Source organism: Primulina huaijiensis, chromosome 9 (genome assembly GCF_012295235.1).
Source record: "Primulina huaijiensis isolate GDHJ02 chromosome 9, ASM1229523v2, whole genome shotgun sequence".
Lineage (NCBI taxonomy): Eukaryota > Viridiplantae > Streptophyta > Magnoliopsida > Lamiales > Gesneriaceae > Primulina > Primulina huaijiensis.
Window position 1 is genome coordinate 20250704 of NC_133314.1, and position 24238 is coordinate 20274941.

The 24238-nt window shown below is 35.5% G+C and overlaps 1 protein-coding gene and 1 long non-coding RNA gene across 2 annotated transcripts; both read right to left on the reverse strand.

Annotated features, from left to right (window-relative positions):
* Window positions 1-875: 875 nt before the first annotated feature.
* LOC140984177 (uncharacterized) lies at window positions 876-13796 on the reverse strand. The gene is made up of 16 exons (XM_073451417.1): window positions 13243-13796; window positions 12642-12743; window positions 12368-12434; window positions 10890-11074; window positions 8388-8648; window positions 8210-8293; window positions 8069-8116; window positions 7919-7980; window positions 6707-6755; window positions 4126-4399; window positions 3548-3693; window positions 3040-3120; window positions 2886-2960; window positions 1838-2004; window positions 1603-1753; window positions 876-1294 (listed from the first exon to the last, which is right to left on the reverse strand). The coding sequence occupies exons 1-16, from the start codon at window positions 13681-13683 to the stop codon at window positions 1097-1099; spliced, it is 2391 nt and encodes a 796-aa protein (XP_073307518.1). The 5' UTR covers window positions 13684-13796; the 3' UTR covers window positions 876-1096.
* Window positions 13797-15352: 1556 nt separating this feature from the next.
* On the reverse strand, window positions 15353-16054 carry LOC140985332 (uncharacterized). The gene is made up of 2 exons (XR_012176744.1): window positions 15806-16054; window positions 15353-15686 (listed from the first exon to the last, which is right to left on the reverse strand). It is a non-coding gene; the product is annotated as an uncharacterized lncRNA (long non-coding RNA).
* Between the last annotated feature and the right edge of the window lie 8184 nt (window positions 16055-24238).

Genomic DNA, 24238 nt, shown 5'->3' on the forward strand with positions numbered 1-24238 from the left:
TTTTTTTTATTCTGATTAATTTATTCTTATACATCCATTAAAATAAATCATAATTAATATTCAAAATATAACTTTCTAACAACTCAGAAGTCGTGAAAAGAGTATTTTACCAGAAACTCAAATGAATGTCAAAAATAAAATAAACAATTCAAATTAGATAGCATGATTAGTTGGTGTAAACTTAAGTTTGTGTGTGTGCGTGTGTGAGACATCTAAAAAAAATATCACTTGCTAGAAAATCATTATTATTTGAGTATATGAATAAAATAGCTAGACTGTTTTTGATAACATTATTGTCGTTTTTGCATTGAACAATAAAAGGTTAAAAGATGAGTTTATGGTAAATTTTGTTTTCCAATTACCATAAAGTGGAAGAAACGATCATGAGGGAACATTCACGTTTACAAATTGGATTAATCGCAAGTGTGACTACATCTTGTGCGTCCATTTTGCAACATATTATTTATCAAATTACAGTCATTATAATTGAAAAATAGATGAAATGGAGAATGTTTAATCTCTTTTAAAAAATGTCGAACATATAGTAGGATACGGTCGTTATAATTATGGTTGTCTAGTTTTAAATTTTGTTTTAATACTTATATTGTGTGTTGATAAAACTTTTCAAGGGTAAAAGAAGAGACTGAATTTGGGATCCCCAAAACGTCCTTAGTCCACTGATCATTATCCTTCGTGCACGTTTCTTGTTAACCATGTTATAGAAACATTTGGCCCTTCTGTACTCAGATTTTGTTGGAACACATGATTTAGTGAGCGTCAACAAACGTTGCTTGAGACACAATGGGCAAAGACCTCTCCCGTCTAATAATTGACATTCATCATTATAGTATTGCATGCAAGTGAGTAGACTGAAGTTTATATTGAAGGCATGGAAAATTGATGTAGATTCTTCCCAAACAGGAAGGAATTTTAATGTATGTTTGTTACACAGGTGATCTAAAAAGTTACAGTAACCTAACTTGGAAAACTTTTATAGTACTCTTCAAGAAAAAGAATGAAAATCTCTGTTGATCCAAACACTACAAACTTGAAGCAACTAAACAAAACTGCGGGTATGCATTCAGATACCAAGATTTCATACTAGCCGCTTGATTAATTTTGAGGCATCTATGATACTTTGGCTCCATTCCTGTTTCTCCAGCTCTAGTAATCTTGCCAGTACTCCAAAAGCATCGGAAAGTTTATCTTCTTCAACCGGAGTATTGCTCTTAAGGGCAAAAATGACTTCATTGACGTCTTCCTCAAGCTGTAGAGTATAGAGATTGCTAAATACCTGTAAAACACTCATACAAACAAAACAAAGTTAGAAGCACAAAAATATAATGCAGCCTAAAACGCCCAGTTCTAGGGAATTACATCCTATTACTTTTTTAATAAACCAAGAACTGTAAGCATGAGCATGAATATATCAGTCATCGGTACGTATATGTAACACTCAATACATCAAGAGAACCAGCACACACCATATTGAAACAAATATTAAGAATAAGAGGAATAGTTTATTATGAGGACCCTAAACATTATTTTATGTCTGGGCAGAATATTGGTAGGAGTAATTATAGGATCATCTTTTTCACTCACCTTTTTCAATCTTGAATATACTGGAACCTTAACAGCAGAGGACCTAGAAACCAAATTAACTATGAATAAGCCCTGCTCAGAAAGTGAATTTTTGGCAGTCAAAAGAAACGATTCCTCAACGAAATCTGCAGCAGGACAGGTTAAACCAGAGCTGCAAATGCAAGAGAGCAAGGAGTGAGTTATAAGAAACTAAACTTGAGTAGCGTTAAAATAAACAGTATATCATTTGCATCACCTCGAATCATCAGAGTCCACATCGACAATAAGTATGTCAATTCTGCAAGACTCTTTTCCTTCTTCATTCACTAACTTCTGGTTGAGAGCATCATTTTCGTCATTATTACACGTTGCCTCAGAATTTTCTATATCCCTGACGAACTTTATCCCATCGGCAATATGTACCTGGAAGAAAAACAAGGAAGCAAAAATAAAAGACGCAGGCAATTAAACTAAAAATACAAACATCATTCAATGAAGGGATAAATTAGTATCTCAGAAGGGAAAAAGAATTATAATGTTTCGACCGTAAGACAGACTAAATCTAAACTGCAAAATTATCATGCATAAACCTCTCCATTTTCAATACCCTAAACACTAAAATACAGAAATTATAATATCTTTTAAGCTGTTCAAAATAAAGTCGTACAATTTTTATTTTGTATTATATGGATATTTTTCATCAGATTTCAATAAAGCAAATTATAAAATTAAATATTTTAAAGTTTACCACCATAAAACCAAGATACATTTTCAGGATAAACAGCACTATGAGTAGAAAGTTTGAGCCGCATATCAAATAAAAATCAATGAGCAATTAGCAATGTGAACAGAAGCATGAACAATAAGGCTTCTTATTTTGACCATGAAATGCAAAAACAAGATCTTGTGATATAATAACATTTACTCATCTGAGAAAACTTGTAATATAGAAATTTTCTCCAGTTGCTGACAGGCTAATTAGAAATTACAAGGATGGAGCGATGCAAAAAGATTTGGGATGAACATTTAAGGTGGTTAAACACGTCTAAAACCAGCCATTACGGACAGTATTGAGCAAGTGGAAGAAAATACAACACATACATAAAAAATTAAAAGAAAAAAATACTAAAATCAGTTTGAGGTTGTTGGAATTCGACCGCTGATATGGATGAGGATTGAGGATGATATGGAAGAGGAATCTAATGCAACTTATCACACCAAGCAAATTATTATTTTGTATGCACATTTCAATCCATACTAAGTTGGAACTTGAGACGATTAATCTGAAAATACTTGAGCATCACCTTCAAATGTTGATCTTCTCTAAAACCAAAATAGTGTCCAGCAACATCTAATACCACAGGATCTAATTCGACAGCCTGTAAAGTTAAGAATGCTACCATGAGAAAAGGATAAAAGAATCAAATTTAAAGCGATAAAATCAGAACCCAGTTACACCTCAATCTCAAGAAATGGGAGGTTCTTCCGGAAAAACATTGGTAGTAATCCTGCTCCAAGACCAATGACGACTGTCTTGACCTGGGAAAGTTGAAAAAGGCACCATCAGTTATAAGAACCTTTTTGGAACACAGGACCAACCACAAGGATTGATGTCATCTCCGAGGAACATATCACAAAAAAGAAAGAAGGGGAAAAAAGAAAGAAAGAAAAAGAACAAAAAACAAGTTTCAGGCGAAACCCCTTTGAGGGACATATCGAATTTTTGAGGTAAAAATAGGATGCACAAGATCTTTGCATGTTAGCAATGCCACCCCATGCCCATAGCCCCGTATCATCCAGCTCATCATAAAAATAAAGGACAATAAATTATTTGGTGATAAATAGATAACAACGAATTTATGATATTCTACTCTAGAAAAGATTCCAGGTAATAAGATTTCCCCTTGGCCTCAAAACACCGAAAGCGGAAGAAGAAAAGATAACTGAAATTTTGGTTCTATCTCACCATGCTCCCGACTGACACAAGCCTTTCCAAATGTAAAGAAATCAACATTAATCCAGATATAATCCCATTGTGATACGAACTAGCCAAATAATTCTGATCAACATTCATTTCACTGCTTGATGCACTCTGCAGATGATCCAGCGTCACTGTAAAGAATCATCACCAAGTAAAACTTTTTCTGAAAACAACCATTCTCAAAAAGGAAACAATAGCAATTAAGTGCGGATTAGTTTTCCTTTCATTCCACATCTGACACTGTACAAAAACATCGTTCTCTTCAAAAATCGGATCAGGAGTTAGGTGCATAACAGATCCAGAATAATCTATTTATAGAAAGGGCCGAATAGGGACATTTTCTCTGATGCTGTGCATTAGTCACCAGAATCAAAGCAATCCATTCAAAACCAGAGATATGAAACAGGAATCCCAGCTTCAGGAGGAAAGTATTTGACCATTGAATGAAAATAAGTTAAAGAAATCATCGGTCAAATAATAATCATAATCATAGGCACAACCGCAACTCAAAAAAAGAAAAGAAACTCGTAAATTGAACCATGAGAAGACAATCAGATGCTAACCAAGCGACCCAGACAACTGAGAATCAAAATTTCTCTGCTTTCCTTTTTGCCTTGACTTGGAAGCTGCCCTGGCTGCCTTGACCTCTACTTTGTTTGACATATCATCTGGTACTACCGACAGAATAGCTTCAGATTGCACTAAACTCTCGGTTCGTTGAAATGTAAGGCGGCGGAAAATTAAGTCTTTAGATGGAAACCGACGTTGAATCTCATCATCAAGCTTGTTACAGATCACATCTTCCACAACAATTTGACCGGTCAATGCAGATGTAACCTGGAGAAAGAAATTAAGAACAAAAGCAAGAAAAAAGATGAGAATGCAAAAGATTTTCTGTGTACCAGTAATATTACATAGTCTCACAGAACACCACCGAGGAACTTTAATCTTCATTTGGTTTGCATGGAACAATCCACATGGGATGTTGCCGAGTTCAAGGTAGAGATGCCAAGGTTAAATTTTTTATGTGGTCCAACACATTCTTACAAGCACTCGGCACTTGATTTCTATCCGACACTCATAAACATCAAATCATAAAAAACCAACACCTTCAACAATTCCACATGCAAGTTGTAACCAAAACAGTTAAAAGCCATTGAATCCTGAACTGCTGGTAAAAGGTAACTTTCACAGTCCATAAACAGCAATTAAACAATCTTGTTAGGTTGTCGCACAGATGATGATTAAAACAATTATTATATTTTTTTTTATATAGGAAACTAAATTATATTTATTAATTGGAATCAATAATTACAGATAGCGGACAAGTGATGCGCACAGAAAGAAATAAAACAGACAAAAGCCCTGCACAAATCAACATATATAACTCCAATTTCTCACTAAGTCTGAAATCGAGAAGTTTTTAAACTCTACATGCTTCCCAATCTAGCTAGATGTCCGAATCTTAATCTTGTCTCAACACTTTTCAATCGACTCCTATAAGTTGTCAAAAATCTGTCTATCCACTCCAACCATACTGACCAACAAATACAATGAAAGTTCGGTTTGGTTTGTTCTATTTTTATAGTAAAGTTCGTTTGTTTTGGTTAGGCGAAAAAAAGTTCGGTTAATTCGATTTTAAAAAGTTCAGTTTGTTTTAACCGAATGTTCACCTTTATTATCGTCTAGCACGTGGCGGAGCTAGACCCAGGTACTTCTGAATCCCGGCTCCGCCCCTGGATCCTGAGACACCACCTTATTCCAGCACAGCATACACAATTCGGACACAGAGCACACGAAGGCTATTTCTTTTGCATCATCTCACAAGTAGGCAGCTTACCCAGCACCACGATCTACGAAAAGACTTGAACCTTTGGTGTGATCAGAACTTTCCAATAACATGAAAGAGAGGGGGAAAAAAGAAACCTATTGATCGGAAAGAAAGACTTGAAGAAAGATTTAACTGAGAAAACATTGAAGGATCCCCGTCCCAAACCCTGATATCATCGACCCCCTCAGCCAATCTGACCTCTCTAAAGATCGTAACAAAAAGCTCAACTCATCCACTTCCTCATCCCCCAAATCTCTCCGCAAATGCAAGTCCCAAGATAAAGAAGAGGAGGTAAAGTCCTCCACCCAAACACAATGAGAAATGGGTTTATTATGAGCAGACGATAGCTGAAAATAAAAAGATGAAAATCCTTAAAAGAAGAATCCCCCAACCACTTATCATCCCAAAACATGACCTTATTACCCCCTCAAGCCACTGCGCTCACAAACCGGTGAAAAGCCTGATAAATGCTCGAAATAAACTTCAAAGGACTTCTAAATGTACCATATTTTGCTAAACCTGTGTCCCAACCATTATCCTATAATCTGAAGTTGCTCACAATAACCTTATTCCATAACGGTTCCTCCTCAACAGACCACCTTCTCTACCATTTTCCCATAAGGATCTATTCCTCAGACAAATGTTTTCAATACTCAAACGGACTTTCTTTTTTTTCGGTTTACAGACTTGATCTCATGCAACCATATGACAAAGCACATCTCCATCAGCTTCATCCCAAAGAAAATCTCTCGTATTCCTCTCCATAAACTCCGCTACACCTCTTGGTACCCTAAAAAGAGACATGAAGTGCTTTGGTAGAGCATTCAACAATGCTAAAATCAGAGTTGATCTACCCCTTTAGACAAAAACTCTTTCTTCCAACTCGCTAACTTTTTTATCATCTTCAACAAAACAAATTTCCAAGATGAAATTTTCATCGAATTTCCACCCAGTGGATCCTTAAATATCTGATGGGGCAATTTTCCCTTCCACATCCAATTAAAATAATCATGTGATTAATAACAAGTCTAATGCCTCCAGGAAAATAAATTACTTACAAGATAGCCGAGCGTACAAAACGTCAAACATGAAGACTCATTTGAAGTAATAGGATCAACATCACAACCATAACATATTTTGCTAAATACCACATCAGGAGTGAGGTACTGCTGTCTAATCAAGAACATTTTATCTTGTAGCAAGCAGTTACCTTACTCTTTAATTTTCTTTCTTCCAAATTGATATAATGATAATAAGATAGCTCACATAAACAAAAGTGCATGTTAATGAAACGATATGATGTGATTTTAAACCTGGTGAACAATTTTTCGATGCTTGATTCCATCACCTGCAGCCATAAACCTGATCATGTCCATTTGACGAACTCTAGTCAGTAAAGATGAAAGGGTTCTCAAAAATTCAAGAAGGCATCACTTTCAACTCATCTCTGGCCAAAATAGCAAAAAACATTAGAAACAAAACAAAATGTGCATTGCAAGAATTACTCTTTTCCTCTTATTTTATACAAGTATTATACTTTAGGCATAGTATACAGTTTGTTGTACTGCCCTTAGTGGCATCTAACTCTTGTTCTTTACTCAAACGTGAAGCGAATAAAAATTGTCGGTAGGGAAGAATAACAGGATGTTTTCCCTGTGAGAAATGAAAAGATTAAAATGTGTATCTAATAAACATAGTAGAGGCCTTATAACATGCAGCAGCGATTGAGAACAATTCCAAGGTAAGATCCTGACGCAAAAGTAAAAGAAAAGTTCCAATCAGTAAGAAGTTGGCTACTTCTGTCTTCTATTTGCCATTATCCCAGTAACACCATTATTCAAGACACAATCCCACGATCCTTTAAAACAGAGGACTTTGTAATAAAGAAATTTATTGGAATAATACTGTACAAAGGCCTTCCCAAGAACCTCAAAAATTCAACTGCATTCATGGTAGTGTTATGCACAACAAAAGATTTGGGTTAATTCGTATCATATTCAAGTATAAAGATCCTATTTGGATACGCATTGTCCCATTTTCTAATAGATATTTACTTCTGAAATTTCCTCAGTCCAGTTACCATAAAGGATAAAAATTACAGATTCTAGGATCCTGTTAAAACAAATGCAATCCCATAATTTTCAATTAGATCATCTTATTTGTAAAAACCCTTCTTCGTGACACTCGAAATACATGGAAGAAAAAGATCAAGGCTTGTCAAGGCTGCTACCAACAGAATCACGGTTCAGTTCAATGGAAAATTGCAGGCGTTCATATATATCAAGTGACCGTATCTAATTCAATCATTAGTAAATAAAGACAAGTGCAAAAGAAATCAAATTGACAATAACATGTGCATGAAACGATCGTGTCAGCTGAGGAAGAGTAGAAATCCTTAAAATAAAACCCCATAAGAAAATTGAGTTTACAAAACTACAAGCTAGCATAACATATGAATAAAAAAAGATAAAAATAATATTTATGCCTAATGATGAATACAAAAAGATAAGATTGCAGAAGCATACGGGATTTGAACTCCATCAATATTTCCAGGCGACAGTTGCTTCACTAAAGGAGAAAGATCCATCTAAAACAAGAAAAAGCAAAATACAAGAAAGTGATACAGTTAAATTCAGACTAACAATGCCTAACAACAAAAAAAAAAAGGGAATTACCTGTATATCCTCCATGGAAGCACTAGCATGGCTAGAATCCAGTATAATCTAGCATTTAGCAATATTATTGTATCATTAAAGAATTAAAAATAACTACCAAGATGCATAAAGAGAACTCATACAGCTGACTATGAGAAGTACCATCAGCAAACGGGCAGCCTTCGAGCTCACAACAACGAGCCATTGCCCTTCTTCTGATGAGAATAGCCACTCATGAGCACGTGTCTAAAATATAAATTTTCGAGAAAGGTTTCATGAGCTTAGTATACAAGGTGCACACATATAATCAAGCATTTAAATGGATTCGGAAAAAACTAACTTTTGGAACAAGGAATACTCCAAAATTTAAAGAGAAAGGCACAGAGTCTCGCTGAGCATCAAGAAGCACGGCTCTGTAGGAGAAATAGGACACTCCAGGTTCACCTAAAGTTAGCTTTACCCTACGACCTGGATCAAGCTCCGCCAGATATCCTCTTGCCCCAAGCTTCAGGTCCTCTAGCGAATACAGTATATCAGAGCCACTAGAGTGTTCTGAGCGGAACTTTTTCTCCCTTTCAAGTGCCTCACTAAGGCCAGAAGCCTAAAATATGTAAAAGATTAAATCAATTTCCCTAACATAAATGCACCCAAACTCCAAGCGTATTCAACAAAAAGAGTATCACAATTTTATTTTATTTTTATAGGAAACAATATTATAATATATAATTAAAAGTTATTAATTACAAAAAGCACACAAGTGGTCCGCACAACAACAAAAAAACGCAGATCATATTAACAACACATATAACTCCAATCCCTTAATAAATCTGAAACCAAGAATGTCTTAAACTCTTTATGTTTCCCGATCCAGCTAGATGCAAGATAAATATCTATAAATCAGAATATTCCTCAATAAAACATGCAAGATAAATATCTATAAATCAGAATATCATTTCTAATGCTGATGAAAATTGCATTAATCAAGTGTAAATTATATAATATATAAATTTTAAAAAATCTTATCTCAATAAGGATTATTACATGATTAAAATACCCACTTTAGGGGCTGAGAAACACGTTCACTATCACCTTAAGACGCTAACTCTTCTCAGATTTCAAGACAGAGATACATAAATTACTCTACACTATTCGCAATTTTCTTGGTGGTTTGAGAAAAATTCTAGCGCGGGTAAGGAGCGACCAAGACTTTGAGTATCTTACTTCCATTATCTAAGCGATTGATTTTATTATGTTGAATTTTTAATTATGTCTAGCCGCTGCAGTTTTGTTTAGGACAGACAAGTTCTATGTCGAAGACTGATTAATAATTAATTTAATTCAGGTTTAATTCATTTTTATATAAATCATTAATTTTTTTATTAAAATGTTACCAACATTCCTACATTCGAACGAGCTTTTTACCGAGCCGGGCTTCGAGTAGCTCACGAGCAACGTGGTTCGTTTACATCCTTAGATACATGCAGTGCCAATCAGATCACACAATGTTTGTCAACACTCCGACAAAGACAGGATTTTTGTTATCATTGTTTATGTTGACGATATTGTTATTACTGGAAACCATGAAGAGGATATCATTAAGGCAAAACAGTTGCTCTCAAAAGAATTCGAGATGGACTTGGAGCATTTGAAATATTTCTTGGGAATGAAAATGTCATGATCAAAGCATAGAATCTGTATCTCTCAAAGTAAATATGTCTTGGGACTTTTTGAAAGAAACAGGGATATTGAGATGCAAGCATGTTGTCACTCTTATGGGCCCAAATATAAAAATTGAGAAGAAAGAGGATAGTCCAACAGATGACAAAGGACGATATCAGATGCTAGTAGGTAAACTAAAATATCTATCTCACACAAAACCTGATATTGGGTTTGTTGTAAGTGTCATAAGCCAGTTCATGAACAATCCAGGAGAAGAACATATGGATGTTGTCATTCGAGGTTGAAGTATCTAAAGGGATCTCCGGGAAATGAACTATGATTTTAGCAAAACCTCCTCAGGAAACATACAGTTATACAATGATGCTAATTGGACAGGATCTTCAATTGACAGACGATCCACATCCGGATATTGCTCATTTGTATGGGGTAATCTAGTGACAACAAACTGTTGTGACAAGAAGCAGTGTAGAAGCCGAGTTTGCCTCCTTGGCCAATGGAATTTGTGAACGCATTTAGATTCAGAGGTTGTTCACATAATTGAAATTAGGGGTCGCCAGACAGTGGAACTCAAGTGTGACAATCGAGCTGCAATAAGTATCACCAAGAATCCAGTTCATCTTGATCGAACTAAGCATATTGCATTCGTCTGTCATTCACAAGAAACTTTGCTACGTTCCTAGTCATTCACAAGTTGCAAACATCCTAACAAAAGCCCTATCTCGTCCTACATTCGAAGACTTGTTGTCTAAGTTGGGTATGATCAACATATACAACCCAACTTGAAGGGAATGTTGAATATCCAATAATTGATATGGATAGACTGTTTTGTTAAGATAAGATGTTATCGGATCATTTGTATTTTAAACTTTAAATTCATTAGATTGAGGTTATTTATTGATTTGTTTTCTTGTATATATGTGTAGCAGCTTTCCACAGTGTTTCAATGGAATAAAAACAGTACTTTAATTCCAGCACACATACATTCTCGTATATATCTTCATTATCTTTTCAAAGTAAATTACATCGCAATTGATTTGTATACCTATGAGGTGGAAAAATGATCTGTCGCGTTCTTATTTAAAAAAAAAATCTCCAACTAAATTGCCTCATTCTTTCGACGGAGGTTTTTAGGGTTAAAGGAAAAGGTAACAAATACTTGTACCTGATAACCATGACATATGATAGACGATTGATCTACGAATGCTGATATCTCAGAAATTGCAGAAATAGTATCTTTCTCAGCAATCACCATAAAAGTCTGCAGTTTAAGATTTCTAGATGACGACTCCTCACCAATTGCGAGAAGACTTATCTTCCACCCAAACCGATACTTAGGTAAAAGTAGATCTGAGAGATATTCATAATGCATCAAGTATAAAGTTTAACGACTTCAACAAAAGTGCATTTTCACAGTATGAAAGGAGCAAATATACAATAAGATACTAGCATTTCCCCAAAAGCAGCACTGACTTTCACCAGAATGTGCATGAGAGAGGGAGAATGGGGAGAATATAGCAGAATCTATATCTATATACCTATAAATATATGAGTTCTATTTGTGAGCTTACTATTATTACTTCTTGTTTTGCATTTTGACATAGTTGATGGGGTTATTTTCGTCATTGTCCATGTTAAGGTTAATATGATTTAATTCATTTTAGTAGTTATCACTCAATTGTATTTATGTTGGTAGAAATTAATGTCTTGTGCATTTATTTTTTGTTCATTTTGACATAGTGATGGGGTTATTTTGTCATTGTCCATGCGGTTAATAGGATTTAATTCATTTTAGTAGTTATCATTCAATTTTATTATGTTGGTAGAAATTGATGTCCTGTGCATTTATTTTTTGTTCATATGTTTGTTATATTCTTGTGATCTTTAGTATTACCTTTGTATTTTTTTTCACGTGTTTATTAAATTCTTGTGACCTTTAGTATTACCTTTGTATTCTTTTTCCACTTGTTTTATCATTATTCTTAGCTTTTTTTTATTGTTTTCTCTATGATTTATTTTTTTTCTTTGCGACATTCGTTTTTTGTTATTTTCACCCCATTTTTTCCTCTTTGTGGCATTTGTTTTTAGTCATTGTCCATGTTAAGTTAATAGGATTTAATTCACTTTAGTATTTATTATTCAATTGTATTTATGTTGGTAGAAATTGATGTCTTGTAGTATTTATTTTTGGTTCACGGGTTTATTATATTCTTGTGACTTTTAGTATTACCTTTTGTGTACTTAATTTAAGTACATTGTGGTTTGGGCCTTGGTAAAATCCATTACTCTATTAATGTATTTTTACTGTTTTTCTTTTATGAAATGGTATTTGGATGAAAAAGATCATTTCTGGTTTGATGGAATTGTTATTATGTCATAATCACGTTGATTGAAAAGTTTGTCATATGAACAAGTGATCATATATGTTTATGGTCATGATGCTATTTTATCTATTGTGTTTTGATCTGTTTAGATTGACAAATACTCTTAAACATGATGTTATTCAAACGATTTTAAACAATATCTAAATTTCATAATTATGTTTTGATCGTTAGTCAACCACGTGTAACGCACATGCACTTTCCTAGTATTACAAATATTCAAAGCTATCGCTCAATTAGATATATGGAAGAGGAACAATACCTAAAACATGAGATTCTGCTAAAGTGAGGCAAATAAATTTCCCTCCAACTTTTAAAAGCCTTCGCACCTGGTAGCACACAAATATAAACATATACATATAAATTGAACAAATCTACGATGGATGAAACATATATTGCTCAAATGTGTGATTTAGGAATATTTATGAATTGAACAAATTAAGCATTTGAACCAAAGATATATTGCTGAACTGATATGACGTAGGCATATACATTAAGATGAAAGTGTAGAACTCTAAAACTTTCATAGAGCTTACCTCTGATAGATAAAGATTCCCCAATTTGGACCCATGCTCCGGCTCCATCAAAGCATCCAATCCTCCCTTGTCGATAATGGCATCAAAGCTCTCGTTCGCAAACTGAATTGAAGTCAAAACTATTAGATGAAACTATGCAGGTATGAAAATAGAAGTGTGGAAAAAAAATACAATGAGCTATACACAATTGTCAAAGAAAACAATTACCCACGATACATCTAAATTATTGAGTAGATTCAAAGATTTGCAGCATAAATGGTTCTGCTGCATATTTTATCATAATACAAAGGGTATTGGACATGGAAGTTTATTGATAAAAGAGCAAGAAATGTAAAACATAATCTCATCCAATTTTATTTCCCAGCTTATTGACAACATCCATCCAGGAGGGTGTACGTGACTTTATTAGTTAAAAATTTTTGAGTCTGATGTTCAATTTACCTCAGTCTACCACTGGCCACAACTACTAGACTACGTTTGGTTACTAAAACCGGAGAAAGAAATTAAGCTGTTGTGGTCAAACCCACTATACAACATGCTTAATCAAACATCCAACCTCACACAAATTTCCATAAAGAAAACTCAAGATTCATCAAATCACCTGCATATTTGTCATATCCATGACGCGCCACTTCATCTCCGGCCGTTCTCTCACATTCCTTCGCAGCATATTCGATATAACCACCTTCGAGAAATCAATATTGGTTATATTTCTAAACCCCACATCGTATAAATGCTCAGAGAGCCTCGAGTTTCCACACCCGGGCACCAGTATGCTCATCTGTTCCGCCTCCACCCGAGGAAACTCTCTTTCGGATTCGGGCGGTAATGAAGATGGCAAAAGATGGGTTGTGATTAAGTTTTGGATTTGGGGCCATTCGGCATACCACTCGAAAGAGTCTTCGCTGCCTCGCACGGTGAAGAATTGGTCCCAATTCTCTTTGCTAGTAAAGTCATCGAGTGTTTTCAACAGCTCTTCTTGCTTTTGAACGCTGCTACTGGTGTTCGATTTTGGGGTCGTCTTCTTCACTTTCTTCCCCATTTTTCTCTGGCTATTTCTTGATTTCAAGAACGACACTCAGCTGGGTTTTTGGGCGCGGGAGCAACGCTAGCAGGGGAAAATGGGTCAAAAGGACTAGTGCGTGTGTGCTTTTTTTTTAAACGCAGGCCTAACTACTTGTTTTACATGTGCAATGCCCTCAAATATCAATTAAAAATACAAATTTTATAATAAAAATGATAATTATAAATTAAGAGGTTGATTATCTATATCTAATCTTTTTATTAAAGTCGAAATTTTTAACTTTATAAACATATTAATCATTTGCATTTCAATTTAAATATCTAGAGTAGATAAAACTTAAATGGAAAATCTGTATCTTATATAAAAAGAATTAAATCAACAATCGAAAAACAAAAATAATAATAATAATAATAATAATAATAATAATAATGTAATGCAATGATTATGGGACTGAAAATTATATTTTGCAAAAGTAAAATTAAATAACTTCAATTTCATTCTTATTGGTGTATTTATTTTATTAGTTTTTGAAATAGAGATTATTAACTTTTGCAAACTATATGACAATATTCACACCAATTCTGTAATATACTTTTAAGAGTATTTTTACCATTAATATTAAAGGTCATTTGGTTGAACCAGTATTATTTTATTTTTGATTTGAGGTAGGGTTTGTTAATGTGATACCTCTTGTACTACATGTTAAAAATTAAAGATTTTACAATAGACTTATATAACAATTTGAGTTAATCACTTTCGTAAAACAATGACGAATACGAATTAGTTCCTATAGGGATCCATTGTGAAATCACGTAGGCGCGTGCCCAGACTCGGGATGTGACAGTTACAACTTACAATTGGATCTCGAAATCAAGACATCGTCTGAAACTTAAGATGCACAATTAGCTATATGTTTCCTCATATATTCAGGAGGATTTTGTTCACCCTGGAAAGTTTGGAGGAATGTGAGTGAATAGACTTAAATGAGTGAACCGAGTCAATTCCTACTTGGCTAATAGAAGTAGTTCTTGTTTTTCTATTATCAAAGTAACAAGTCAAGTAGTTCTTCCAACTAAATCGGTATGCTGCATTGAGCTGCTGCAAATTCTTCAGGCTGTGAGTTGATGATAGTTGTCTCCACCAATTGCACAGCACTGTGACAGAAGCTACATATATGATACGAAGGGAACAGAGTAAAAATCCGTGTAAATTTGCTTGCTTTGGTGAGAGTTTTAATCATTGAAAGAACGGTTTCTACTTACATTGGAATTCCTAATATATATGAAGACTTTTATAATAAGCATGTCGATAATCATGCTAATCAAATCATGGATGTTACCCATAGCTATTAGGTTGGCTAAAATGCATGATATCAGGAGCACCAAAATCCACAGAACCAAGGGCCGCACTCATTCCAGAAGTAACCAAGTTGCTTGAATGGCTAGACTTGGATTCTAAACCATCTGCACTGAGTAAAATTGCTCCCGGAGTCATTACCATAGGATCATGCTCAGTATTATATTCATGGTTGATCTCAGTTCGAGGTGTAACAAATTGTTCATGATTTTCTTCAGCAACATGTATCCCTGTTATCAACGGGCTCCTAAGCACTGGTTTCTTAGTTCCAAATGCACCACAAGATTAAAATCCAGGTGCAGTTTTCCAATCAACAGGTGGCCAACTTGAATTGATGACAGGTTTACCCTTGAACATTGAATAGTTTTGTTCAACTTTCTGTGGTAGACAATTTTCTAACAGCTTAGAATCGCTCTCCAATGAAGAACTGTCGGTTTGAAAGGACCAGCAAGCTTCATCCACGGGGAGATTAGGTTCCTTCTGGCTGTTTAAAATAAAAAATTCTGTTTGCTCCTCATCTTCACCTGAGCCAGTCATGGTAGTGACCATTAGAAGAAAATTAGCGAAGTGCAAGTCAGTAGTTCCACTGTAGAGTAAGCGAGAAAACTCCATGAATGTTGCGTGCAAATCAGATCCCTGCCAGCAGGATAAGAGACTGTCATGAACTGACATTGATGAGGGCCTTGTTAGATCAGTTTCTTAGGCCCATGTTAATAATGACATTAGTGGCTAAAATCCAATATGAACTAGCTATCATAGTCAGGATCGGATAAGCATTAAATACCTGCAAAAGGCAGTTACACGCATATCGTTTCTTAGATGTAATCTTGCATCTTTTTATAGCATTCTGATAGAACAACTCTTTGACCACAACAATCTTCAGGTGCGTAATATTCTCAAAACCAGACTGAGCTGATAATATCTGTCAGTATGCACATTAAAGACGTAGCGCTGCACGTAAGGGTGAATCCCATTCACCAGGGAAAAAATGAAGCTACTGTCTGCTGGACCATAATAAATTGCTCCGCGAGGAACAATCTGTCAAAGAAATAAAACGAGACTGCAATAGTTGAAGTTACATCAAAACAATTTGCACTAGTATGTTTAGTCCTCCCACAAATAGATTGTGCCAGACTAGATACCTTTGATTAATTTTAAATAAATCCATCACTTGGCAGCAAAAACTGAGCAGTCGAGAGGTGGTTGCCTGTTGGCTAAAACATTATAGACGCATCTATTTAATTCTTAAAGTGAAATAATTGGTTTCATATGAGTGGGAACAGTCACTTGTAATAACAGTTCATTGCCTCCTCAGCAAATCAGACAACATTATTGTGTGATTTATGGTTGGACATCGGACAGAGGCTTGTATACATGTTAAAACTACTTCAACTAGTTGGTTTTTGAAAGTTGGTGGAAACAAACAGCTACGGCGCCAGATGTTCACAGGAATTGACAAATGCCACCTTAATTTCTTATTCGAAAATGATCAAGTACAGTAAGAATTTGATTCAGTAAGGAATCAGAATGTATAACGAACAGGTACGTCTAACCAGATAAAACCTGAGTTTCCCAAAAAAAAACAGCAAATTGGAGAGGGAGACGTAGAGCCTACTCTATTTTTCATAGTAAAAATGTAGAGAAACAGGACTTCCAGGTGTTGTAGAGATATAATAGCCACACCCCAAAAAACTATAAGCTCGTCATTGACTGATGCTATCCTGGTGAAATGGACGAGCCGGTTCGGATGCTCCACCGGATCTGCTATCAAGATAATGAAGGGAATAAGAGCAGTGAGATATATCTCTGTAATATGGCTTCAGCTGTAACCTGCACACAAGGAAAGAAACTCGTGAATGGGCGCCGGAGGGGTGGCCGGCGTGGCCTGTCCGATGCTTAAGTCAGTGTATGACTCAACAAAAGACCAATGTAACCAAGTGATGGTTGTGATCTTGGTGTAAGAGTGTAGGCAATAAAAAAAATGAATGAATCCCCAAATGCAAAGAGAGCTCATGGTATTTATAGTATGAAAAGTAATGATGACCTCGTTCTTCGTGCTACCTACTAATTATAGTAGGGCGGCTACATTCTGACATGTCAAATCATACACTAGTCACATCCTGCCTGTCTGACTTTGTCAACCACTTGGATTAGTGTCAGAGATAGGACGGTCGCCCGCGTCCAATTCTTCTAGTGTACTCGAGTGCGGCGCTCATATCGAGGTGGCACGGTTAGAATGCCTACCGGGGGCTTATATAAGAGCCTGGGCGTCTGGTTGCCCGGGGAGTAGAGCCCGGGCTTGCACCTGCCTTGCTTCACAAGAATCCATCCTGCAAATTGACCCTGATTTTGGGAATCCATCTGATATCCCGGGTCATCCATGACCCGAGCTCTTACAGGGGTATCATCACACATCCCTTAAATAGTCGGGCTAGAGTCATACTCGCTGTCCCGATTAGTCATGCTTGGATTCCCAAAGAGATGATCAATCTGGTTTATAAAAGCATCGGGGGCTTCATGTCTCCCAGAGATGGGATGAGGAGCCGGAGTCTCGTGTCTCATGGACTTGAGATAAGATGTCGAGACCTCGTGTCTCCCGGGCTCGAAATGGTCGAGGTATGGAGCCCCGAGCCAGGGTACGGATCCCTGGACTTATAAATAACCAAGGTACGGAGCCTTGGGCCAGGGAACATGTCCCGGGACTTGGGAATGGTCGAGGTGCGGAGCCCCGAGCCAGGTTTGAGAACCCTGGGCTTATAAATAACCAAGGTGCGGAGCCTTGGGCCGGGGAACATGTCCCGGGACTTGGGAATGGTCGAGGTGCGAAGCCCCGAGCCAGGTTTGAGAACCCTGGGCTTATAAATAACCAAGGTGCGGAGCCTTGGGCCGGGGAACATGTCCCGGGACTTGGGAATGGTCGAGGTGCGGAGCCCCGAGCCAGGTTTGAGAACCCTGGGCTTATAAATAACCAAGGTGCGGAGCCTTGGGCCGGGGAACATGTCCCGGGACTTGGGAATGGTCGAGGTGCGAAGCCCCGAGCCAGGTTTGAGAACCCTGGGCTTATAAATAACCAAGGTGCGGAGCCTTGGGCCGGGGAACATGTCCCGGGACTTGGGAATGGTCGAGGTGCGGAGCCCCGAGCCAGAGTACGGAGCCCTGGACTTAGCAGATGGCCGAGGTACGAGTCCCCGGGCCAGGGTACGGAGCCCTGGACTTAAGATAAGGTGTCGGGGCCTCATATCTCCCGGACTTAGGATAATGTGCCATATCTCCCGGACTTTCAAGACTTTGCTTTTCCTGATGTATTAGTTTTATTAAAAACCAAATCACTAACCTGAAAATACTGAATCTGAATTCATTTCCGATAGAGTGAAACTTCTCTGGTTGAGCTAAATTAGGTGACTAATATAGTTGTATGCTACTGAGTACATAGCAAATTATCTTCATGCCAATCCGGGATAGCTGCTGAGCTTTGAGCCCATATGAATTCCACATATAAGATCTGAGTGCCGAGCTGGTCGGACTTGTATTTTTGCCAAGCAGAGTTGGGCTTATTTTTGAATGGAAACCATATCTACGTCTTGAGCTCAAATTCCCACATACGGCGCCAATGATGCTATCCTGGTGAAATGGACGAGCCGGTTCGGATGCTCCACCGGATCTGCTATCAAGATAATGAAGGGAATAAATGCAGTGAGATATATCTCTGTAATATGGCATCAGCTGTAACCTGCACACAAGGAAAGAAACTCGTGAATGGGCGCCGGAGGGGTGTCCGGCGTGGCCTGTCCGATGCTTAAGTCAGTGTATGACTCAACAAAAGACCAATGTAACCAAGTGATGGTTGTGATATTGGTGTAAGAGTGTAGGCAATAAAAAAAATGAATGAATCCCCAAATGCAAAGAGAGCACCTGGTATTTATAGTATGAGAAGTAATGATGACCTCGTTCTTCGTGCTACCTACTAATTATAGTAGGGCGGCTACATTCTGACATGTCAAATCATACACTAGTCACATCCTGCCTGTCTGACTTTGTCAACCACTTGGATTGGTGTCAGAGATAGGACGGTCGCCCGCGTCCAATTCTGCTAGTGTACTCGAGTGCGGCGCTCATATCGAGGTGGCACGGTAAGAATACCTACCGGGGGCTTATATAAGAGCCCGGACGTCTGGTTGCCCGGGGAGTAGAGCCCGGGCTTGCACCTGTCCGGCTTCAGAAGAATCCATCCTGCAAATTGACCCTAATTTGAGAATCCATCTGATATCCCGAGTCATCTATGACCCGAGCTCTTACAGGGGTATCATCATTGACATTTATTGAGGTTCATCCACAAAATCACAAAGGTAAAAATTAATTTTTGAGTCCTATTCTGTAAACCTCTGAAACCTCTGAAGTCACAGAAAAATAATGCATGGCTATTAGTTTTATCATATCGTATAATATTCATAATAATAAATAATTATTATTATTATATTAAATATAAAATTGTAGTAAATATTTGTTGGGTTATGGGTTATAATAATTAATATTTATAATTATTATTAGATGTTACTTATAATTATAAAATATATTCAGTTGTCGATGTTTAACTTTATTTTTTAAAATAAATTTTTAATTGAAATCAATTTTTCTAAATTATAAATATAAAATAGTTTTATTTTTTAATATAAATTTAACATTTATGATAATTTTTATTTTTTGTTATTTTGATAATAAAATTATCTTATAATATCAAATATATCAAATAATTTAAGTTGTTTAAATAAGTTTATTTCAACACTTTAACAATTTATTTTTAAAATAAGATATTATAGTTTTATGAGTTCTTGAAATAGTTTTCGAGTTTCTAGAGTTTATAAGTTGTTTTAAATAAGTGTCAAACACCTTCTAAATTTTGATATCATGTGGTTATATTTTAAATTCAATTATATATATTAATATATTAAATTCTATTATATAAAACATACAATTTTAAAATTATAATGTTTATAATCATATTTTATTATATTTATTTTTTTTAATCTATTCAAGTCAGGATAATATTAGTTTAAAATAATCAATATGCAAATTTCGTTTTCTTGTGTGGAAAATTTAAAGAAAAATGTTTTTTTATATAAGAAAACAAATGCTGCAATGTCCAAAATATTTTTATGGTCGATTATGTTTACCTAGCTTGCATGAAATTTATCACGATTACAAAGAAATTAAAATAAATTTATAAAATAACAAAAATCTTTTTTAATATTATTATTTATTCTACATATTACCCTCTCCGTTAAAATATTCGATAAAAATTATAATCATTTAAAAACATTGTTACAGTATTCCATTTTATCCTCTTAATAATTTTAGATAGTAAAACTTGATCAAAATGACATTGAGTCGTAACTTTCAATGTTTTCATACTTTTTAAGACGTTTTCTTAATTATTTAGATTAAATTGAAATTTTTAATATTCACAATATTTGATTTCTAATTAATATCAAATTTTTAAATTTAATTTATTTGTGCAATAATAGTGTCGATTAAATTATACATAATCAAATTAGGAAAATAAAAAACCATTAAGATTTCATATGTTAAAATTAAATTTAAAAAATATCATACAAAATACTTGAAAAATATTATTTTTTATATCAAAAGTACTATTTATCATTCTAGATATGGACTGAATCGACCTATCTCATATATTTAGATCCATGATATCGTTTCACAATAGACGTAAAAGATAAAAACAGGATCTCATGATGACAATATTTATGATATCAAGTATGATATATTTTATCTTTTGAATAATTGATTTAGTTTTGAGTTAATACAAAATAAACAACTTTAAATAATTGATTTATTTAAGATTTGTTGTATTTGGAACTAGAGTGGGTCTCCGTCTCACGGATTTTAATCTGTGAGACGGGTCAACCCTACCCATATTCACAATAAAAAGTAATACTCTTAGCATAAAAAGTAATACTTTTTCGTGGATGACCCAAATAAGAGACTCGTCTCACAAATACGGCCCGTGAGACCGTCTCACACAAGTTTTTGCCTTGAAACTATGAAAAACTAAATCATACAACAACAAAAACTTACCCAAATGAAATAAACCTTCCATATACATATTTTTTCGATTCAATATTTTCCCTCGATAAAATTCGAACTCAATTAATTTCACATTCACTTAATTAATAATCGAAAAATAGTTTTATTCGTCACTTAATTCATTGGAATTATTTTATCATTTTAAATAGTTATATAACACTTTTTTCTAACGTACTTTTCACCATATTACACGTACACGATGGAGCGACTTAATTAGCAAAGAAGTGGGGGACCCGCTTGCGTTCAATCAAGGAGACAACTTGTGAATTTTTCACCAGATTAACCCGGCCCCGTATATTGCTTTTTTGCATGGCCTTTATGTTATACATTGTTTTATATCAATCACGATGCAATTGGAAATGACAGGAATATATATATATATAAATCGTGTAATTTTCCAATGCATTTCCAATTTCCAAGTCGAAGAACACGCATTTCATGGCTGGGAAAGTGTCCAAGAAGAAAAGGTTAGCATCATTCTGCCACCCTTTATCACATTTCCCCTCACTTTATTGTCCATTTATCTTTTACTAATAAATGAAAACTTGGTAAGATATATATTTTTTTTATAGATAATGTAGTTTCACTTATCAATCAAGATATATTATGATTTCCTATGGACGTGATAGTAAATAATATAAAATGCCGTGTAAATATCATTACCTTTTTGAAAATTTTGCAATGCTTTATCGTGTTTAATAAATGAGTATCACTCCAACAATTAGTCGATTAGCACAGAAGTTGATAGTATATCAATATTGTATATATATAAAATATGTAATAATTGTTAACTTTTTTCTTTATTATTGCTGATGGTAAAGTGAATTGAGTCAAGGTCTTCGTCTAACTAAGGGACGTTGATTTAAAAGCCATATGCTTTAGCAGGGTGTGGTCCATAGCAAACTGTCAAAAGCCAATACTAATATTTAATGTCTCCGTCGCTATATATTCTGGCTGTTTGCTAAAATCGATGCACCTAGCAAGTCAAGTTCATTGTGTTCTAGTTTCATCGAGTAAACATGTATGTGCCTTATGGTATCGCCCCGAGTGGCTTAAAAAAACAACATGAATCCCACGTAGAAGAATAATTGTGGATTTCGGATATATACTTGAGACAATACCTTAAGATTATATTGAACTCGATCAATTATTCATCTATATTCTTACTTTGACATCTCTCGTGTGCAATAATGAAGACGATTATTTCAGTGAACCACATGGTGGTGGCTAATCGTTAATTATACTTACTCCAATTTATTAAAATTAATTTTGATATGAATTATCAAACATTTTTATATTAAAAATATATAACATTACATAGACACTAGCTAATAAAAAGAAAAATGAGATCGAGGGTATTTCAACATTGAGGTCTAAATTTGTAAATGTTAAATGTAGAAGGACCGCTATGCAAAGAAAAAGAACTAGTCACATGACGCTGATATATAGTTTTGTCATTTCTAAGGATATCATGCAAGCCTTCTTCCATCAAGCTATGTGGTTTTGAGAGACTCCCATAATCCAAAATCTCCTTCCCACTAAATTATATCCTAAATTTTATTCTCACATCTTGTTATTTTCTTATATATTATTCAAATTGGCGATCCACTCGGTTAATGGATGTTGATCTTTTGGTTTACAATCTGGGGTGGATTATCTTGGCCGGTCACAGTTTTTTCATGGCAAAAACCAGCACAAAAAATCTTTTGCTTGTTTTGATGGTACTATTGACCACTTTTCCAGTTCTATTGGAGTCTACTTCGATTTCGAAGGGAAGAATTCTCCGGCAACATTCTGAAGCTGCAGGCAGCGACTCCTCCTCCATGATGATGAGGCTGCATCGAATGAAAACTAGTGTTCATCATAGAAAAGGTGAGCCGTCTCCTTCCAAGAAACAGACGGATCATGAGAATGCGGATCGAGGATTTCATTCTGCTGCACACGAAGTCCCGAGTGGTCCCAATCCCGAGTCGAATTAATCATTATCATAATCGGCAAGATTTAAATTGTGAGTATGGCTTTTGTGTACTCTATAGATTGTTAGATGTTCAAAATTGAATTGCATAGGCAGGCAGCTGAGCTAGGAGATGCCGAGATCAGTGAAAAGATCTCGGATTTATATTCGAAAAGATATCGATATATGTCATCGGCAGGCGAAAATTGTGGGGGAAACATGTACAACTAGATCATCTGTATCTCATGTAATGTGTCTCGTATTTGTACTATAGGATGGAGTTATGAGTTGCGTACATAGTGTAGTGTTAAATTAGTGAAAATTGTCCAGAAAATTGCTCTTTTGGCTGCGCTGATTCCCAACGCAAACTTTTGATGAATTTCATGTCAACTGATTGGGGGGGCTTCTTCACTTGGAGTCTTGCGTCTGTCGTGTAAACGCACGCACACATGGGACCTGACCAGCACAGTCCACAATTAAGAGGTAGGGGGCGAGGGGTTGCATGTGTTCGAAATCATACTAATTACTAGCTAGCTACCAGCTGGCACTAATTATATATTAAAAATAAATACGTGACGTAAAATAATACATTATATAAAATTTATACCAACATATATACTCACACATATTGGTAGCTGTGACAACATTTAAATCTGATACACACAACTTTTACAGTTAATTTATGTTAAACGGAATATTTCCCTACATAAACAACATATATATACACACAGAGACCCGTATGTTTGTGTTTATTATAATATATACTGCGTTTATTATATAAATAAGAATGTTGTTAATTTTAATTAATGAATTTAATTAAGCTGGTAGCTCCTTGGGGAAAATGACCTTAACAGCCCCAGCATAATATCGAACCAACATCCGATCTATAGCAGCATGAGGGACATTCAAGGGAGAAATATAATCGGACGCAACATACCGTGAGGTTCCTCCATTCGAAGACAATTTTCTCCTCACAGTTATGTGCAAATGATTCTCGTCTCACACTCTCACACGTGCGTTCCTTTTGTTCAAAATCCCTGCATTCGGGACTCTCAGTGTGAATATATGAGCCTTTGGGGTTTCCTCGGGGACAATTCTTGGAGCCGCCATCCAATTTTTTCGACTATAATTACTTTATTTTGGTTTAGAATTTTGTTTTAT